This window comes from Falco naumanni, chromosome 9 (genome assembly GCF_017639655.2).
Source record: "Falco naumanni isolate bFalNau1 chromosome 9, bFalNau1.pat, whole genome shotgun sequence".
NCBI lineage: Eukaryota > Metazoa > Chordata > Aves > Falconiformes > Falconidae > Falco > Falco naumanni.
This window is the reverse complement of record NC_054062.1, coordinates 27,772,865-27,794,080: the sequence shown is the minus strand read 5'-3', so window position 1 is coordinate 27,794,080 and position 21,216 is coordinate 27,772,865. Positions and strand designations below refer to the sequence as shown.

Here is a 21,216-nt window from a genome sequence, read left to right as displayed (position 1 = left end):
GTTCAAGCACTCCAAAAATACTTCTAAGTATCTATTAGGGCAGGTGATGCCACTAACATAACTATGCTGCAAAGGTACACGTTATTGATATATCACAATTTACACTTAAAAAAAAAAAAGTAGCAGTCAAATGTTTCCAAGCTGTTAATAGCTGAGTCTCTCAAGTGGTGCTAGTAACAGGTAGGTTATAACACCTCTGCTTCCTCTTGAAAAATCGCTAACACGTATCTTAGTTGGGATTTGGCATATATTTCAGCTATGGTTTTCTAACCATACTATGGTACAGAAGACTGGATGAAAGCACTAGCTTTTACAGATTATTTTCTCATAAAATAATTAAACATATTTAAAAAAAAAAGTAGATTCATTTTATGTGGCATGAATCTCAAAAGTCAGTGCGAAGGCTATTAATACATCAATGCTAAAATATGCTGAGTTTGTGACTCACTGAATTCAAGGTTAATTGAATCCTGCCCATACAGTATAATATTTTTAAAAAGTTGTTTTCCTTCAAAGAGATCTGTGAATGTGCCACTATTTCACATTCAAGCTATCAGGAAGCCATACTGGAAAAGGAAGTCAGGCCGTAGGTAATTTAGAATAATAGTATCTTTTTGATATAATTACATGGAAAGAACTGGGAGTTTGTCACCCTGCTCTTTTTCTCACTCGGTTATTTTTTTTTTTTATTGGCATTTGATAATTGCTTTTGCCAAGGAAAGAAATACAGAGTTTATAGTAAACTAGTGAAGAATTTTTCTAGTTTAAACTTCTTTAGACGACCTGGGGAGCAAGATGTGTTTTACGTACACAGATATTTACACTTCCACAGACTTTTAGATACACATTCTTTTACTGAGTTTTAAAATGGAAGCAGCCATGTTAATGCATTTGCTACTTCTGCTGTAGGCCTGAAGAAAGGTTTACAAACTGGAAAGCTTGTATACTTTTGCCAGCTATGCTAATGGGGCTAATAAAAGATACAGATGGCAGCACTGCAGGTCTTGTTTTCAGTCTGAGGAGCCTGCACGTAGAAAGGGTGGTTTTCATCATGTGTACTTGGGAGAAGTGGGAAGGTCTGAGATGGCTGCAGGCCTATGAGCCACATCCCATGACAAGTTTATGCCAGAACGTTACAGCCACATGCAAAGCAGTGGATGAACTAGTTATGTGTGACAAAGCTGATGGATAGAGGGACTCTGGTTGTAGCCTGGCTTTTGCCTGCCTGCCAACCACAGCTTGTAATTTAAGTGGTGATGGGGAGAAAAGCCAGTGGGATTACAGAAAATGGACGTGACCAAGGCATTGCGTGGGTGTCAAAGCATGTGGTTTCCCTGTGCTGGCTGCATTCTTCTGTTAAACTTCCAGTGTGGATTAGTGTAAATTAGTAAATGAAACAGTGTGAGGACATAGGCAAAGGCATTGGACCTTGACCCCTTACTGTAGCATGGTTTTAGCCTACTACAGCTAGTAGTCTCCCCCCACAAAACAAAACAAAACAAAACAAAAACCCCTAGGTACAGTTTAGGCATTAGCATGGACCGGGGACAGGCAACTTGGACATAACTGCCTTGTTTCAGAGGCAAGAGGAACTAAACTGTACAAATTAGCAGCCAGATCTCTTTCCTGGTTCTTAGGCCATTTAATTTACTGGTGTAACAGTAGTCTGCGAGTTCAATTGAGTTTGGAGGCACTTCCTGCCTTTGTAACAGGAAGCCACTGACCCTATTCAACTACCTTTTCCAAATTTAAGTGTTTTATTATGGCATGAGTGGAAAAACACTTTTCAAAATTATTTCTAGTTAGTCCCATCTAAGCTCAAGCTTCCCCATAACACTTGTTGGGCTTACAAGGGGAAAAGAGATGCCTTCTCCTCCAAAACCCTGAACCGGCTAAGTCAACTAATAGTATTTTCTAATATCAGTTTTGTGAGATTGAGAAAGCAAACCATGTAAATTATATTGCTTAAGTTTCATTTTATAGGTATTATGCAAGCACTTCCTTTTAAGTGAACGTATTTTGCTATGTAAAGATCATGAAGTTGTTAGCACCAAGATGCAGTCTTCTTACATGGGGTGGGGGGTGGGTGCAAATCCCTCAGTAGTTGCCACCTCCTAATCTACATTTGATTACTGTAAGCAGTAAAGGAACATTTCTGTTCTTCCGGGACAAATCACTATCACTGCATTTGAGTTTTTGTGTTACACATCTTCCCTTAAAAATAAGTTGGCTGCAGGTTACAATGTAGTATCTCGTCGTCCTTCCTCCCCAGCTTTGAAAAAAACACACTGAAAAGTGTACTGAGAAACTGTTTCGCTTTAAGAAAAATCCAGTTTCAGGCCGTTTCCTCAGTAGCAAGCGCCTTGGGGGCGGAGAAGAGAGGCAGCACTGCGAGACAAGTTTCGTGCGCTGGAAATGGCCGCCTGAGCGGGAGCTCCCTGGGTTCAAGGGCCCCGGGGCCCAGCAGCGCCGGCCGGGTAGTGCCGTGCGGCCCTCGGCCCCCGCACTCAGCCCGCGGCGGAGGCCGCGCCACGCCGCCGCCACCAGCCCGGGGGCGCCCGCCGCGCCTGCGCGCCCCGCGCCTGCGCAGCCTGTGAGGGGGCGCCTGCGCAGCGAGTCCGGCAGCGGTGCCGCCGCGGGCGCTCCGCCCGGATCCCTCCGCCGCGATGCGCCGGGCCCAGCGCTCCGCCCAGCGGAGCGTGGTGAGGGCTGCCGCCGCGCCGGGCCGCGGCCTGTGAGCGGGGCGGCGGGGGCTGCTCGGCCGGCATGGCGGGGCGGCGGTGTGCCGGTGGGGCGGCCGCCTTGGCCGAGGCGCCGGGCTGCGGCGGGGCGGCGGACCCGGCTCGGGAACTCTTCGAGGCCTGCAGGAACGGGGACGTGGAGCGGGTCAAGCGGCTGGTGCGGCCCGAGAACGTGAACAGCCGGGACACGGCGGGCAGGAAGTCCAGCCCGCTGCACTTCGCCGCAGGTACGGGCCTGAGGCCGCCATTACCGCGCCCGTGGGGAAGGGAGAGGCCGGGGGGCAGCCGCGCCGCGCCCGCTGTCGGGCCGCGTACGTCCGCCTCCCGCGGGGCGCGGGCAGGGCCGGGTCGGGTCGCGGAGCAGCACCGGGTGTGCGGCCGCCGCAGGGGGGGAGACGGGGGAGCCGGGGGGCCCGGGGCGCTTCGCCGCCGCCCGTCCCGCGGCTGGGGCCGCCTGTGGGCGCGACGCCCGCTCTGGCGTGGCTGCGTGGGTGTCACCCACGCGGCGGTGGCTGCTGCCGAGCGGTGCAGGTGGTGTCTTGTTGCTGTGGGTTTTGTTTCAGTAAACCTCAGCTGGTGTAGAGGACATTCGGGACTGGGGTTTAGGCTGACACTGTTGTGGCCTGTGAGCTCTGGCAGGTGACAGAGGGCCCAGGTACTGCTGCCGTTGATGTCGGCAGGCCTGCTTGTTTTTAGAATTTCACCCATGAAGGGTGCCTGTCGGATAACACCGTCTCTAAGCTCTTTGCCTTACTTGACAAATAGACTTTTTTAATTCGGGACCGAGATACGCAAACAACTGACATCGCAGAACAACTGCTCTCACTGGCAGCAGGCCAGAGGATTGTATCCCACCTTTTCAGACAAAGACCTGACTGTGGCAGTTGTTTTCATGTTGTATGTTTTGATTTCATTACCACCTTAGAGGTAGGACCCCAAGGCTGGCAAGCTGCAGAAGACAGCAGCCTCTTTTCAGATAAACAATATGGATATCAGTAAAGATGTTTTGTTTCTTCTCTTAATTGTTTTGGAAGAGGTTTCTACTTAAGGTGTCCTTTCCTTGCATTCGGTAGACTTAACAGGTCTGAGTTTTTGAAAGCCTCTTCAGGACAGATGCATTTCACAGATTTAAGAAACTTCATTAACTAGAGAGCCCTGGAGACAACTTAAAATACCCTGTCAGAGGAATACAGTATAGCAGCTGTCTTTTTACATGCAGCAGTCCTGCCTGTTCACTAATAAACTCTGAACTTCTAAATAAATGAGTACATTTTACAGCATGTTGGAGAAGTGAGGGGGTTTGTTCTTTTTTTGGGGGGTTGTTTTTTTTTGGTTGGTTGGTTGGGGTTTTTTTTAGGTTTTTGTGTGTGTGCTTGAGCTCCTTGTGTGATGTAGTGACCTAGTTTATCTCTGTGGACAGGAGTGATCCATCTTGACTTTAAAGGACTCCTGATCTGTAGAAAGCTTATTCTTAAAAAAATGCATAGTAATAACTTCATGTAGTTGTTAGAATTTTAATGTTAAACAGGTTGGTGTGTAAATGGGAGAGGCCATTGCCATGCTTACATCTACTTCAGGCTTGATACAGAGAAATTAATTGTTCCTGTCACAAGACTGTAGGAGATGCCACAAGTTTCTGGTTAACATGTGACATAAAATACTTGTGTAATTTCTTGATTTAACATTCTTCCACTGCTCCAGGTAGAACTGCTGCTGTCAGCCTACCTGCAATAGACGTGGTGTGAAAGATGGACATAAGTTAACTCCTGGATTTGGGGGTTTTTGTTTTGTTTTGCTTTTTCCCCATTATTCACAATTGGAGTAATACTAACTTCTTTTGTCTTCTGTCTCTAAAGGTATTACATTCCAGGAAGTAAAAGCAAAAGTCTGTTGTATTCTTGCTTTGTTTAGCCTAGGTGGCTAGGTGCTCTTAGAAAATTACATTACAAAACTTCTCTGACTAGTTTCATTCAGTTTTAAGACTTGTTTATGGAAGAGGTGGAGCCGAAACATGAAGATAGGTTTCATATTGCCCTTCTTTTTCTAGTGGCATTCTGGGTTCTGAAATCGGGTTCTATTTTTTAAGTCTTTTCCCAGATCTTACCTAGCAATTTAAAGAAATAAAAAAATTCCCGTCTTTCCATGTGTCATTTTGTAAAGGTGGATTTTAAAATATATTTAAATATATTAAAAAAAACCCCAAAGAACTGAATGTTCTCCTTGGGCATGTGTCATTATCAGAAGTAATACATATTGGGATCTTGGTAAAGGTTCTTCTTTGGATTTTGTAGTACACAGTTATGTTTGTGTGTATAAGTTGTTCTGAAGCTTAAGTCCTCTCTCACCATAAGCTGCATATACTTCCTCAAGTCAGTCCCTTTCATCACAGTGTATGTCAAACTTGAAAATATCACAAAGGTTTAGGGACTTGGCAGGAACCAAAATGCCCTTCCTGCAAACTAAAATTGTTTGAAAATACAAACACCCGGAGTAGGGGGGGAGAATTGGAACTCAGTTGTTTCTGTTAGCTTTTTATCCCATCAAAATTAGGTTAAGGTCAATGATGACACAACAGTGACTGTAAAGAAATAAATATTTTTAATAAAGATACACAGTTACAAGTTTCTATTATGATTAATATTCAAGATTTGTCAGCTGAAAGATTGTGACTTTTTGGGGAACAAGTATAGTGAGCTGCTCATCTGTCATAGATGGTAGAAGAGTCTGGAGGCCACGAGTAGCGCTTCTGCTTTGCTGTAAGAAGTAAATGTTCACGATGTTGAGACATTTTATCTTGCACAGTTGCAAGCTGTGATACCAGTTAGTTGGTCTTTTGGTGGAAACTCAAGAGCCAGAATAACCCACCACCCCTTAAAAATGACAGGTATGTGTGGTTTTATTAAAGGTGCTGAAATATTTTTTGCAGCAGTGAACTGACAGCAAAGAGGAACTGTTACTGTAGGTAGCAGTTCCCTTCCCTCTGTCAGCAACGGCTGTCCCCTCTTTCTGCTCTCAGTGAAAGGAGAGGGGGGACACCATCATACAGAATTTGGCCACCTCTGTTCTATACACATACATCCTTAAAAAAATGATGAGACAATACTTCTTTTCATATATGGTGCCCTCTTTTACACATGGTTCCACAAGGAAGTAAGGAATCCCTGCTGTGCACTCAGCGTGAAGAGAAATTACAAAAACTGGTGTGATGCAAATGAGCTCCTCTCAACATTAAAATAAATACAGACAGTTTAGTGGTGTTGCTGTACTTAGGGTATTTTCCAAGCAGGTGCAGGCTTTGCACAGAGAGAAGCTATGGGTTGTTCATGAACTTTATCTGGTTGAACCTATGGAATAAACAGAATTCACCTGGATGCCCTCTAACACCTATAATGAGGTTTACTACAGCTGATTTTCAATTACACTATTGATTCCTGCTAAGGCTGGTGGTTTACGTTCAAAATCAGGGCTGTACATCAAAGCTTTGCGGGACAGGAATGCATTATGTACAAGAATGAGTGGTTTACCTACCAGACCTGTAACCTCTGGACAGAGAATTTGGTCAGAGGCTTTCTAACATAACTAATGCAGTTCTTGAAAACATTTTTTGGTACTGGAAGATACCAAACAGCCTGTCATCAAGTAACAGCTTTGTTGATGCATTTGCAGGACTGTGGCACTTGTGAAAAGAGTAATCTGAGTAGATCCTCGAAGAATTTAGTTAATTTTGAGTATACATTCAAACTAGAAGCAGAAATTTTTGAAAGTTTGAAGAAGAAAGAAAAAATCAGGAGGCCACATTGAAGAAAAATAACAGTATTAATAATACATAGTTATGAAAGCTAAATTTATTTAAGAATGAGAAATATGCTGCACGTAATTCACTATATAGACAATATGGCTGCGTGGGTATATGTTGTGTAGGTGGGTACTGATTTTTTTTTTTTTTTTTTGGCAGCAGAAATATGCATGCACAGTGAATATGGCTTACTGTGTCTGTACACATAAATACATACGATCCAGTTCTCATCTCAAGTGTGAGATGTTCGTGTTCTCTGTCAGGACAGGCAAGGTGCCTTCTATTTAGTTGTAAGGTGGGTAACTAATGCTGAGACTCAAAAGTGAATTTGCTGTACAGCATGTGGTTCTATCATAGTCAAGGTGCTAGCAAGCAAGATTTGTTATTAGTAATGTATTTTGAAGAATTGAAACACATCACCAGTATAGTCTTGTGGCTGTTACTTGCAAATACCTTGAAGTTCATTCTGGGACTAAAAAGTTTCACAGAAAATTATTTTTATAATAATCAGAAATCTGTGGGGAATGTGGTTCCTTACCAGACTTCTGAGGGAAGATAAGAATTTGGAAAAAGGCTTTTCTGAGTAAGTTTCCTGGCCTCTTCATCTTTGGCATGTACAGCTTGTATATGAGATTTCTCAGCAAGTAGCATCCAGAAATTACTTACTAATGGCAGTTTTCAATTTTGAATTTTGAAAAATAGCAAAGGTGAAAGTGCTTGCTTCAGGATTTCGGTTGGTGTCAGGCTGGGGGGATTTACTGAATAGTAGTGTTTAGTGCAGAACATGCTGTGAAAAAGTTCAGTTGCAACTAAGCTAAAACTACAAAGTTGTAACTAAAATGCTGACACTTCTGCTGTGGTCACTCAGATGCTGGGTAGTTATCAGGAATAAACATAATTTCTAGGTTACAGTTGCAGGGGCTTACACCTACCTGGGGATGTTCCATGGATGATTTGTAACAAAGTTTAAATTTCCTACCATCTGAGTATGGCTGATGCTGACTACTGTGCGATGATTCAGTCTGAGGGAAAAGTTCAAGACTTCATCCCCACCCAGTTCTTGATCTCTTCAGCAAAGTGGTTTGCAACTCAGATGTTTCAAGCCAGGAAGGCCAAGTCCTGCACACACATGTTATTTCCCGGAAGGTACTTGGCCCAAGTCTGGTAAATACCAACACATGGATCTTACCTGCCCTACTAATCCCTGAGACCCAAAGAGACCTACGTGAAACCCTTGAGGGATTTCTGTGGGCAGTGGCCTTTGGAACATAGGGGCGTCATGGCTACAAGCAGAAGTCTGAAGTCATTCTGGCCTCGTGAAGATATTGGAGAAAACACAGATACAGTTTGTTGTCCTGGTTCATTTGCTGTTGTAGAAATGTGCAAGATACAGCTGAAATTAAATAATAGTAGCTATATAATTGTTTTATAAGAGCAGTTGCCTTATTAATGGTATGTCTAGCCCCAGATGTACAAGTGGGCATATTTTTTAACTGTCTGCTAACTTGAATGATAGGTTTGTTAAAAAAAGTGCCACAGGATATGTAAGAGCATTTTTGTGCTTCAGTTGTGATCAAATATTTATCATCATTTTAGGCATCACTGAAAATAGGCTTTATGAATATCTTTTAAGTTATGGTTGTGCATACTCATATAATAAAATTCTTTAGTAGAGAATGGTTTCAGATAAACTTCTTATGTCCCTAAGCGTTTTCTTAAGTGAACATTTTAGAGGTGGAAACTGTGTGCGTATTACATTAATTATTCCTTAGAAAACAAATAGCCATGCTTCTAGTTTTAACTTGAGAGCAGTGCTGCTTACTTGATTTTTTTGTAAAAAACCAAGCAACTTGTTTCTGTAAAATGCAATTTGTGTTCCGTGAATCTTTTTTAAAAAGCTTAGGACATAAATTGCATATGCATTGGTTTGTAGCCAGTCTCATCCTTACTCCTCCCAGGGATCATCTATTGGTCCATCCACAAACTGGCTGTGAGTTGGCAGAATATCATACAAAATATTGTTCAGATTAATAGCCATATAAAATTACTGAAAAAGAGAAGTTTGTTGTTCTAATCTCTGTATGTGGGACAGGGAATTCTCTTACCCCACTCTGACACCTTTCCTTCTTTTATCTCTTCCAGGTTTTGGTCGGAAAGATGTAGTTGAATATTTACTTCAAAGTGGTGCCAATGTCCACGCACGAGATGATGGAGGCCTTATTCCCCTTCACAATGCTTGCTCTTTTGGTCATGCTGAAGTTGTCAATCTTCTCTTGCGGCACGGTGCAGATCCTAATGCTCGGGATAACTGGAATTACACTCCCCTTCATGAAGCTGCCATTAAGGGCAAGACAGATGTCTGCATTGGTAATTTTCTACCACTCATCCTGTGACCAACATCTCTTCTCACTGTGAAAAATGAAAAACTTTTTAAAGACCATTTATACTCTATGAAGCTATGGCTGGTATAAGGATTAAACGTACACATCTTTCATAAACTTGAATTCATATGCCAGATTTAGAAGAAACAAGGTTTTAGATCTGTTTTTGATAATTGCCCAAGTATAAAGATTCATATTGACATAATGAGGAAGGAGCTTTAGAGTGATGTGATGGAACTAGATGCTCTTCTACTTCAGCCTAGATTCTTCTGCTGCCTTCTGCTGCTACTCACAGTGTAGTGGAAAGAACAAAACTGGTTTCAGTAATGGATTCATTCTGTCTCTATGTGTAGGAGCCATGTTAAATTAGTTAAGGATGGGAGCTAAACTTAATTATATTGACCACCTGTTTTGTCCACACAGTTCTTAAGAGTTAGGAAAAGGCAGAAAGTTAGATATGTCAAGAAACTAATTTTTTGATTGCGTGATTTGCTCTCCTTTCTTAAGGAGCAGATCTGGAAAGGTGTATATGTAGCACTGTCTGATTGGCCCCAAAATGAGTGCAAAATGCAGGGCCTGTTACTGCTGTGTGCGATTCAGGGCTTAGTCACTCGTGGGTTTGAGGCAGCATGCTCTGAAGCTGATGTGAAGTAGCTACTGGTTTTTGTAGTGTCTGTCAGTCTTTCAACTGATATTGAGATTGCCTCCTGCCAGTCTGTGATTTCTGCTCTGCTTTTTTCTTGTAAAATGTGTCTGGACATGTTTCACTAGTTAAACTGTTCGCAGGTGACATTAAGGAATTCTGACAGTAAAAATTTGAGAGGGGAAGTTAGGATCAGTAACTGGATGTTTCTTTTGTTGCTTGTTACTGTAAAGTAATGATACATTTCATAAGCCTCGTCTTGTAGAATTGTTGTCTCATGGAAAACTTTGGCATTTTATAGTACTGCTGCAGCATGGTGCTGAACCAACCATCCGGAACACAGATGGAAGAACAGCTTTGGATTTAGCAGACCCGTCTGCAAAAGCAGTGCTGACTGGTAAGCGATAATCTTTAGATTACATTATGACTAATAACAGTCAAATTAATGTAACACTTTATTTTAGTTTTTGTCTTTCTGATATTGCTTCTGTCTTTTGTAATTCTAAATAGAAATTCCCATATGGCCTTCATCATCTCAGCTGTGGGATGTGTTCTGATTAAATAGTTTATTGTGATAGTTCAGTAATGGACTGTGAGATTTTTAACACTTATGTTCTCTAAAATTTTAGAAGAGGAGCATAAGTAGCAGACTACATATGTAGGTACTCATTTAACAACTCCCTTTTGTCTTCCAGGTGAATACAAGAAAGATGAACTTTTAGAAAGTGCCAGGTATGCATGTTTGGAAAATATCTGAAATTTAGTTATATTTTCAGAATGGTATGTAATGTGTTCTATGTATATATATATATATAGGCTTCTGAGCTGGCATTCCATCTAGATGCTAAGCTTTGGCTGTTATCTGTGAATAAAGTTACAAAACCAGTTACATAAATGCATTTTTGCTTTCCCTTTAATGCTGGCAATATGGAAGTGAATGTGTTACTTCAGATCTGCTGAACATTATAGCAAGGAAAAATATAAAAACTTAACAAGCTACTAAAAACTGGAATAAAAATATTTCTGCTTATTTCATATCTTGTTTTTCAGGAGTGGAAATGAAGAAAAGATGATGTCTCTTCTTACACCATTAAATGTTAACTGTCATGCAAGTGATGGCAGAAAGGTATTTTTGTTTGAAACCTCATTTAAAATGAGTTCATTCTTACATGTTTTACCGTCACTGTTTGACCAGTTTTTAAGAATGTTAAACATAGAATCTATCTATTTTCTTTAATATATGTGAGAAAATAAGATTGTAGCTTGCTAGCAGCTGGCTGATATTTTTTGTTTGTTTTTTAATCATAAAAGGACTAATTAGGTATTTCCATCTAGGAGCAATAAACAGACACCTTTTCAGTTGGATCTAATGCTTGACCTTCATATCTGCAGTGATGAAGAAGGGAGGCCTTTTCGTAGATTATTGTTGCTATTGCAAAGAGGTGCACACAGGCCCCTTATTTGCCATATACCTTAGGCAAGTTATCGTAGCTGTTTCAGGAATGAGCTATTCATTGCTATAAGTATTGGTAAAAAACTATGTGAAAAATATTCAAAATCTCTATTCTAAAAAATCATGATTGTCTCCTGGGTTCAGCCCCTAGCCTACCAAAGGTTCATATTACTGAATATCAGTTTGTGGTGTCCTTGTTGTTCTCATTAAGTATATTTACTCAGTCACTTAAGTTTCTTTTTCAAATTACTTTCCCTGTCCAGGATTTTGTGGTAAGATACTGGGATCTCCAAAACACCTATGCATCTCTGTTTTCTTATCTTTTAGCTCTGAGACTCATCCTCTAGGAACTGTACAAACCCAGTTCAATTGACAGGTTTTTAAATGAAGAGGATAAGATTTCTCTTCACTAATTTGTAGCTCTGCTCTTGATGCTGCTGATGGGAATGCTGGAGTGGGTTTTCTAGAAAAGATCATAAAGCAGTTACCTGACTGCTCTGTAGAGTGTGAGAATTTAGAAGATTGTTTCCCCCATGCCCCACTAACTTACTACACTCACAGATGTGCGTAACAATCTCTCTTGATAATTTCTAAACTTATTGGTAGGGAGACCTCTTTATAATTTAGCAGTCATTGTTTCTAATAGCCATCTTATTTCCCCTTTCACGAAGGACATGGTTTGTCCTAGCAAAATATGCTGGTATGCTAGTATAGGTATGGTAAGCTAAAAGACAGAAATGGACTGCAGGAATCAAAAATCCTTTAAGAGGGTCTTTGTTGCCAGAATGTGTTGGTGATGGTGTAAATTCAGGATTTGTGTTTATGATGGTTGTGAGAGTAGTCAGTAAACAATGAACATAGTTATCAAATGTTTGGTTCAAGCACTCTCTTTTAATGTTGCAAGTGTTTTAAGGATTTCAGTAATTAGTACCATTAACAAGTTTTGAAAAAAAAAAGATAAAATCAACCCTTGATTTTGTGTTACTGATTACTTCTACATTCTGTCATTTCAGTCTACTCCTTTACATTTAGCAGCTGGGTATAACCGTGTAAAAATAGTACAGCTCTTGCTGCAACATGGGGCTGATGTACATGCAAAGGATAAAGGGTAGGTTCATTTTTCCTTTGTTTGGAATAAACATAATTTGTTTAAAATTGAGATGAAGTAAAGAATAGCAATACTATTTTAACACTGAAGAATTTCTAACCTGAGACAATTACGTCATCTTTAACCTTTCCGTTGGGACAAAAATGTAAAGTGTAAAGGCTTAAGACTTGTGAGTCCAAATTGAGCTTAACATAGAACATGTGCCTTTTAGGTATCACTAGCCAAATTATTATCTCTTGTTTAATAAGGTATGTTCATACACCACTGTGAAGTCAGCATTATTTTGATGATTGAAGCAGTCTTAATTTTCTTTCTACTTTTAAGTTTCTGTTGCAAAGAATGTGATAAAAAATGAAGATCTGTTTCCCAGAGGTTTTATTTGGTTATTATGTCAGGAAGTGTAGTGAAATACAGATGCACTAAGTTTGTTTAGTTACATAAAATATAATGAAAACCCTATTTTTAAAATATGTATTTAGGCACATGAAAGATTATGGAAAGCAAAATCTTACTCCTCCTTTTTCCTAGGATCACTTCACAGCTACATAAATAGCTGCCTGATCAGACAGTTTTAATTGTCCCCTTGGGGTTGGAATTCACTTTTGTCTTTTCTCCCTTACTAGCCCAGTGAAAGAATTCACTTGGGGCAATTTCTCACTTGCTCCCAAGTTCCAGGTTTGAGAGAGTATGAAGCTGGCTTTAAAACCTCTGCAGCTCTGCTGTTACTGTAGAATATCTTACAGTTACTTAACCATTAGCCAGTAAGACTTGTTTAGTTTCCAAGGGAGGAGATAATCTTATGGCAGTGTTCTTGTGAAAAAGGAAATAATGACTGTCACTCCTGAAAATCCCCTGCAGATAGTTCTTCCTGCTTAGGGTTTCAAGTCTGAGCGGAACCATTTTGTTGCAGTAAGTGCAGTAAATTTCTCATCTTCCGATTATTTTAAACATTCACTGTTCTGAAAAATGATGACAGGATTTTCTGGGTTCTTCTCCAGCTTAGTGTTTCCCCTCAACTTCATTTGAACATCTCTGACACTATTTGTGTAAAATGTTCAAGGTGCAGCACAGTACCATTTGCAATGTTGCAGAAGCATTTGGAACTGAAATACACATACTAAGACAATCATTCTTCCCCTTTCTCTCCTATGTAGAGATTTGGTGCCACTTCACAATGCCTGTTCCTATGGTCATTATGAAGTAACAGAGCTTCTAGTAAAGGTTGGTCTTTGAAGAGATTAAATTGCATATTACTAAATAAGAACAGTTTATGATAGAGTAATGCAAGTGGCATATTTTTTTTTATATTGTACTGAAATTACAAAACTTAAAGAATGATAGATTGCTTTTGCTGTACATGTTGGTTAATGATTATTAAGATGGAGCTACAGAATCTTCTGCTTGCAAGGAAGCTTTTTCTTTATAAATGTGCTTTCTGGTTTTAACTCTTTCTGCTCCAAAGTTGAATGTTTTTATATTGCCAAGTAAGTACTTCTTATCTCAGCCTTCCCCCCTCACCCAAAATCCACCAAAACCAGCAATATTGTGAGTTTGACAATAGAAAAGCATTTCAGAAGACAGCGTATTAAAAGGTTTTTGAAAAGAATGCTGGTAAAGATTGTAAATGTTATAAAATGAAAGAGTAATCAGTCTTTTGAGGGAGTGAACTTTGCAACATCAATTCTGGCCCTGAATTGTAGCCTTAACTCCAAAGAAAGAAAAATGTGTCAGTTTTTCTAACATAAGCGAACTCACAGAACTGAAGTGGCTTATCTGGGTTATGTTAATCTTTAAGATAGAATATGATGCATATTACGGTAGTGGCTCAAAGGTGTAGCCTGCAAATATCTGTGAGTGTTGTGCAGCAAGGGACTTTTGAATTATGCCTATTCTCCACTGTTACAGCAGAACATGGTCATTATAACAGCTGAGGGTGTTCTGTTAGGTAACTCTAGATCAGGGGTCCTCAAACTTAGGGCCCGCGGGCCGGATACAGCCCCCCAGGGTCCTCAGTCCGGCCCCGGTATTTACAGAACACACACACCCCGCTGGGGGTTGGTGGGGGAAACCAAGCAGCCGCAGATGACTTCATCCACGTGCCGGCCCCCTGTTTAAAAAGTTTGAGGACCCCTGCTCTAGATGTTTGGATGTTCAGAGAATAGCTGTTGTTCTGTCCTGTATGTCTCACTCCCTGCTGATCCCATGTGTCTATTTGTTTAGCAAAAATTTAAAAATTATTGGAAGAAGCATATATAGTAAGTATAAATAGTCAGGGGGTTAATATTTTTTTTTTCTGTTACTTGAGAGGCCAATTGTAAAGTGAATCTTTACAGTTGTGGTACTAGGTAAAAGAAATTCTGCCTTTTGACTAGACACTACTGTGTATCTTAACTGTTATATTTCTGTGAATCTTGACTTATTTTTTGCAAAGCACTATGGATTTAACAGGAGCAATGGGAAGGAGCATGTCTATCAGACTTGCTTACAGACAGAACTCAAGATGCATACAGAATGTTACTGGAGAATATTTACGCAGATATTAATCATCCAAGAATATTACTTGCAGAACCTTGTAATTACATATTCTGAATTGAAGTCAACTTTTGCGTGCCTGTCTCTTTCTAGCATTCATATCTTGGAGAGTGTTGATAGAACATGTGTTTATCTTAGTGCAACTGTTCACTCTAGAGAAAGTCTAGAGTTACAAGAAACAGGAGCTTGATCAAAGGTGATTCAGAGTGTATGAATTAGGCTCTTTCTCTGAACTGACCTGTAGCTGAGCTACTCTCCTTTTAGAGATGCTGGGGAAAGCCTGAAGAGACTAGCTGGCCTTTGGGTTCTTTGAATGTACCTGTGAGACGCTAGAGGATTAAAAACTGCAGCGTGCTGAAATGTTGTGTTATATTGAAAATGAACATCTAGAGAATGTCTTGGATACAGATTGCATACACGCATTGATTTTATTTTTTTTTTTTTAATTATTTTGTCTACTGCATTAAAACTAATGACAGAAGTCTTTTTCTTATGATCTGGTTTTGATATTGCATTTTTTTTACCGCTTTCCCTTTCAAGCATGGAGCATGTGTGAATGCAATGGACCTGTGGCAATTCACCCCTCTGCATGAAGCAGCTTCTAAGAACAGGGTGGAAGTATGTTCACTTTTGTTAAGTTATGGTGCTGACCCAACACTGTTGAACTGTCACAACAAAAGCACCATTGATTTGGCTCCAACACCCCAGTTAAAAGAGCGATTAGCATGTGAGTATAAAGTGAGATCAGTTCTACAGTTATAGATTGTAATGTGTGCTTAGGTTCCCTAGACAGTGACCTGCCAGAAGCCAGATTTGGAAATTGCTTACACTTTCCAAGCAATTGTGCAATGTTGGACAGTACATGTCACTGTTTATAATTTGAGATTGCTAATTTTTCTGAATATAGGCATTTGAAATAATTTTATTGTCAGTTTTATAGTCATGTGGTTGTGATGGGTTTTGTAGCTTTTCTTTGCTAAATACATGCTTTCCCTCACAACCTTGCCAGTACACTTTCATTTTCCATACTTGCTCCTGTCACTGCATCAAGACTGTTGAAATACTCATTTCTATTCTGCTGTATTTTGTTTGAAGAAAAGAAAAAAACTTAACTGTTTAGAATGCTGAGTATGTTTGAGTATGCCATAGTCGCTGAAAGTTCAAAGAAATTAATGAAAGGCTTTGATTTTTTTGTCCAGAAAACTCAAGTAGTTGAAAAGAATGCCATCAAATTCTGACCTTGAGTGGTCCAACAATAACTTTCTGGGATATGTACAAAAATTATCAGTAAATACTATATTAGGCTTCATGCTAGCATCTAGAAATGGTTTTACTAAAGAGGTCAGAAATAGAGACGTGTATATACTTGAATTGGTTCATACGTGAGGAGTGGAACCTAGAACAGTGGTGAGTGAAACAGGTCTTCAACCAGTTTGGATGTCTCTGGCTTTGTTTTTGAAACAGAAGTGTATTTCTTTAGTGTTTTGGCTTAGGTAAAAAGTTCTGTCAAGTGATGTAAAAGCTTAAGTCAGACTTGGAAATGTCTGCACCGTGGTCTACTGAATAAAATGAGTTTTTTTATCTAACTGAAAGAAACAATCCTCTTGAGTCTTCTCAACTTAAGGAGTGTAACTTTCTGGTATGTATTTATTTCTTTTTAAAGATGAATTCAAAGGTCACTCACTGCTGCAGGCTGCAAGAGAATCAGATGTGGCTCGTATAAAGAAACACCTTTCTTTGGAGACAGTGAACTTCAAACATCCTCAAACACATGAGACAGCATTGGTAATATCTCGGGATTTTGTCATTATTTTGCATATATTGTGGCTGACCTAAACTTACTAGGTAATACTTTAGAACTAAAAATTTCAGTGTCAAACAGTGTAATTAAGACCAGCCTGGAATATCCAGTTTTTAGCTAAACAAATAACACTAATTAATATTTTGTTCTTAAGGTTTATGTTAAGACTAGTCTAAATCGCTTGTTTAATTTAGGTTGTCTATATGACTTTTTCTGTAGGATAGTCTAGTTTTAAGCAACAGCGAGCTACATATGTTAGCTTTGTTTGTAAAGCTTGAAGGTTTCCGGCAATTAGTGGAGAGGGAGCTCTGGAAGATACCAGAGCCCAATCCAAAAGCCCGTGTGGAATCTCCCAAATTAATAATCTTCTACTTGTGAGGTGGGTTTTTTTTTTTCCTGTGGGCTTTGCACACAATCAGCTCTTAACTGCCAGCTGATCAGCAAGCACCAAAACCTGTATATATTGCTAGCTAGTTGTTAACGCTACAATTTTTAATATTCTCAGCACTGTGCTGCTGCATCTCCATATCCTAAGAGAAAACAAGTATGTGAATTGCTGCTGAGGAAAGGAGCCAACATCAATGAAAAAACAAAAGAGTAAGTGGTTACAAAGGAATACTCTTTTAAGTGTTTAGAAGATTTTGCAAAATACATTGTGAGTTTGTTTGTTGTTTTTTTTTTTTTAAAGCTTCTTGACTCCTCTGCATGTGGCATCAGAAAAGGCTCATAATGATGTTGTTGAAGTAGTTGTAAAACATGAAGCTAAGGTATGAGTTACTATTTATACTTTTGTGTATGTTGAGCTTTGCCTGCTATTATAGGTTTTCATGCTGTGAGAATGAACCGCTGAGTAGACGGACTTTTCTAAATTAATTCATTTTGGAAGGTTGTAGGTTTATATACTTAAGACATAGGCCATCAATTCATCAGTACAGCCCTATACATTGAGGCATCATTGTTGTTTTGGCCCTATTTTATAAGAAATGTTGACGTAGCTCCTCTTGCAGTTAACTGAAAGCTTGTAGCGTGTCTTATTTGGCACTTCATTGTCCAGCAGTAGTAATGAAACGCTTAAGGAAAAAAAGTAGGGGTTATACACAAAAAGCAGGAAGCTAGAATGAACTATATAACAGGTAGACTTTGTGTGATCTTCCATGCAGTAAAAATTTCAATGAAGGCAAAATGTTAAATCGTTACACAATGTTTAGTTCGAATTTCCACCAAACAAAAAGTGGAAAGGATATACTCTCTGTAATGCTTGAATCCTCCAAAACTCAGAGTTTCATAGCTCTCTTGCGGAAATTTGTTTACAGCCTGACTGCCGTAAAGTTTTCAAATCAGTGATCAGAACCAGCGGAGCAGTAGGGAATACAAATAACCTTTGGGTGCAGAGTTAAAAATTGTTAAATACACCTTGACTGAAACGCATAGGAACTCTTCAATCCAAAAAACCACAAAAAGTCAATGCAGGTAGAAGCTGTACTATGTGTTGGCACTGTTTGCGCTGCCATGAGCAAAGTAATGGCCTGCTTCTGTATGTGGCAAAATTGCTGTAACTTGTTTGTTATGCTGGATTATTCACATGCCTCTAAAAGGGGGCAATTCTTCCTCAGTAAATGGAGTTACAACTTTATGAACTGCTTTTGTTAAAATTTGGTCTTTTGAAATGGCATGACCTTGGGAAACATGCTGAATATCTTGTTTTAATGAAAGTAAGAATACTTGTGAAATACTCCCAGTCAGCAATGAAAACAGCTTTAATATTAAGTTTTGATGGTAGCATTTCTTGTCTGTTTTGTTATTATTTTTAGGTTAACGCGCTGGATAATCTTGGCCAGACCTCTCTTCATAGAGCAGCGCATTGTGGTCATCTTCAGACTTGCCGGTTGCTGTTGAGTTCTGGATGTGATCCTTCCATTGTGTCTCTGCAGGGCTTTACAGCCTTACAAATGGGGACAGAAAGTGTGCAGCAGCTACTGCAAGGTAAAACTGATTTATTCAGGATCCACTTCTGAAGTGATGTGCTTCATTATACTTGCCATTTCAAGTGGTGTCAAGAAATAATAGTGAACACAAGTCAAAAAAAAAAAAAGGTACTTTCTTCAAAAGGCAGTACTGGGTTGTGCAATTCTTACTCTGTAACCACATGCACAAGGAGAGTGCCTGCTCTAGGTGTAGTTAACAGTATCATTTACTTTCTAGTGTTCAGCTACACAGGTTGTCAGAGATGCTCGGAATGTTCATGCTGTTAGCCATCTGGACTAATTCTGGAGAAATCCTGATGTGGAGGGGCGGGAAATCTTTTAAGTAGAAAATTAGTTTTAAAAGCAAAGATAGCTGCTTTGCATTTGTGAGCAGAGACAACAGGGTATGTGGATTTTCAAAAGTATGGTTTGGACATCATACACATTGGTAAGCTTCTTGATGTATTCTGAAACTGAAATAAGAATGTTTAGTTGGTCCCACAGTACTTCAAAATAGATAGGAAGCGTGTTGCTGAAGGCAACTTTGCAAACACTGTTGGAGCTAATAGCTACAGTTGTAGACAGTAAGAAAAGACAAAACTTGTCTATAATTGGTTACCCTTTTTTTAAGAGACATCCTTGAAATACTCAAATGATTTCCTGTCTTGACAAATTCCTTCAACTGCACGCACTTACCTGTCATGTAACCTCATTTATTTTGCAGAAGGTATCCCATTAGGTAATTCTGATGCGGATAGACAGTTGCTGGAGGCTGCAAAGGCTGGAGATGTGGATACTGTAAAAGTAAGCTTAAACTTGTCCTAAAAATAAGAGGGAATTCTATTGCAAATTATAATTTCTCAAAACAAGCAATCAAACAGCCCTTCACTGGCTGCTTTGGAATTGTGATCCCTGTCATAAAACCTTTGTATTGCACAGATGTTACAGATGACAAAATGTAATGTTCACCACCTCCAGAAGTTTGTCTTACACAAAAAGTGTAAATGAGTCAGAGGTGTGGATTTGGGATGGGGGGTGTATTTAATTATTTTTTTTCTTGGGACACAATCTGGGAAAAGTAAAGATTTTATGTAAAAATAACTAAAGAAATAAACTTCAATGAAAGCAGTTTTTCAAAATCAGATGTGTATAACAACATTTTATGACTAAATTAAGTGTGCCAACACTGTGTATAGTGATGTATGTTTTGTTGTGGTGATTTTACAGAAACTATGTACAGTTCAAAGTGTGAACTGCAGAGATATTGAAGGACGTCAGTCTACACCTCTTCATTTTGCAGCGGGATATAATAGGGTATCTGTTGTCGAGTATCTTCTTCAGCATGGAGCTGATGTGCATGCAAAAGATAAGGGGTAAATACTCAAATGTGTATTTTCTTGGCAATTGCAATTGCTGATATCTGTCAGCTCTTGAATATTGCTAGCTGATAAGCATCCCAGCTTTCTTCAGACATTCAATTTTATTTTTTTTTTTTTTTATGGAACGTTCTGTTAGAACAAAAATGTTCAGAATATCCACAAAAGCATTCTGCAGCATTTGAAACTAGAGCATCAAGAATTTCTCTGGCCCTGTGTTTTTAATTCTCTTCAGTGCCACTGCTGATGGCATTTTTACCACTTTGGCAGTAGATATTCCTACTATATAAAGTCTTTGTTACGGTTTGATTATTGAAGGTGGTTGGGTTTTAAGTTTATATCACTTTGAAAAAAAGACCCAACTTTTTTAAAAGAGAATTTTTCTTTTTTTTTGTTTTTTGATTGTTTCCAGAGGACTGGTCCCTTTACATAATGCTTGTTCATACGGTCACTATGAAGTTGCAGAACTGCTGGTTAAACATGGTGCAGTTGTTAATGTTGCTGACTTGTGGAAATTCACTCCCTTGCATGAAGCTGCAGCAAAAGGAAAATACGAGATTTGCAAACTCCTGTTACAGGTATTACATATGCTGGAGAGAGGTTACTTTCTTTTCTTTCTTATTCAGTTTGAAATGTGATTGGACTTCTTTGAGAAATTGATTTGTGTTTTGTGGGTTTTAAATTATCGTGGTTAAATGTATGTTTTCAGTAAAAGAGATGCTATTAGCAACTGTATTGTCCTTTCTCACACAGTAAATGGAAGGCACTCCCTGAAGGATTTTAATAAGTGTCAGAATATTTGCTCAATAAGGCATAAGATGCATGAGATGCAGTGTGTTTATTCTACTTACATACTCTACCACCTGTTTTTTATGTGCACAGCATGGAGCTGACCCTACAAAGAAAAACAGAGATGGAAATACTCCTCTAGACCTTGTTAAAGATGGTGATACTGATATTCAAGACCTTCTTAGAGGAGATGCAGCTCTATTAGATGCTGCAAAGAAAGGCTGTTTGGCCCGAGTGAAAAAGCTGTGTTCACCTGACAATGTCAACTGTCGGGACACACAAGGACGGCATTCAACACCATTACATTTAGCAGGTCAGTGTTTTAACTAACGGGTTTGCTCAAAATCTCTAGACACTGTGGCTGAACTTTTTATGTCTAAGCAAGTTTAAAGTATAGCCCCAACTAGAGGATTCCATATTTTCTTTTTTAATAAAAAGAGTAATAGTCAATATTTTATACATACTTATCTTCTAAACTGTTAACTCTGAATTTAACTTCCTACTGTCTCTAGCCAAAGATGATCTTTTATTGTTTATTGACAGAGGTTTTAAAACCAAAGACTCTTAAATAGGTTGAAGCTGTCCTCACTAATAGGTAATACACTGTCTTCACTGGGATTGACACCTTAACT

At 39.4% G+C, this 21,216-nt stretch overlaps 1 protein-coding gene across 1 annotated transcript in view; it reads left to right on the top strand.

The window, feature by feature from the left end:
• The first annotated feature begins 2,618 nt into the window (after positions 1–2,618).
• Positions 2,619–21,216, top strand: part of TNKS2 (tankyrase 2) — a 32,356-nt gene continuing 13,758 nt past the window's right edge. The window contains exons 1-16 of the mRNA XM_040605782.1: positions 2,619–2,968; positions 8,680–8,904; positions 9,863–9,958; positions 10,257–10,293; positions 10,612–10,687; positions 12,028–12,122; positions 13,277–13,343; positions 15,195–15,381; positions 16,318–16,439; positions 16,961–17,052; positions 17,144–17,222; positions 18,267–18,438; positions 19,144–19,223; positions 19,647–19,792; positions 20,208–20,373; positions 20,678–20,897. Coding sequence (XP_040461716.1) covers positions 2,767–2,968; positions 8,680–8,904; positions 9,863–9,958; positions 10,257–10,293; positions 10,612–10,687; positions 12,028–12,122; positions 13,277–13,343; positions 15,195–15,381; positions 16,318–16,439; positions 16,961–17,052; positions 17,144–17,222; positions 18,267–18,438; positions 19,144–19,223; positions 19,647–19,792; positions 20,208–20,373; positions 20,678–20,897 — 2,062 coding nt within the window. The 5' untranslated portion in view covers positions 2,619–2,766. The remainder of the gene's footprint in view (positions 2,969–8,679; positions 8,905–9,862; positions 9,959–10,256; positions 10,294–10,611; positions 10,688–12,027; positions 12,123–13,276; positions 13,344–15,194; positions 15,382–16,317; positions 16,440–16,960; positions 17,053–17,143; positions 17,223–18,266; positions 18,439–19,143; positions 19,224–19,646; positions 19,793–20,207; positions 20,374–20,677; positions 20,898–21,216) is intronic.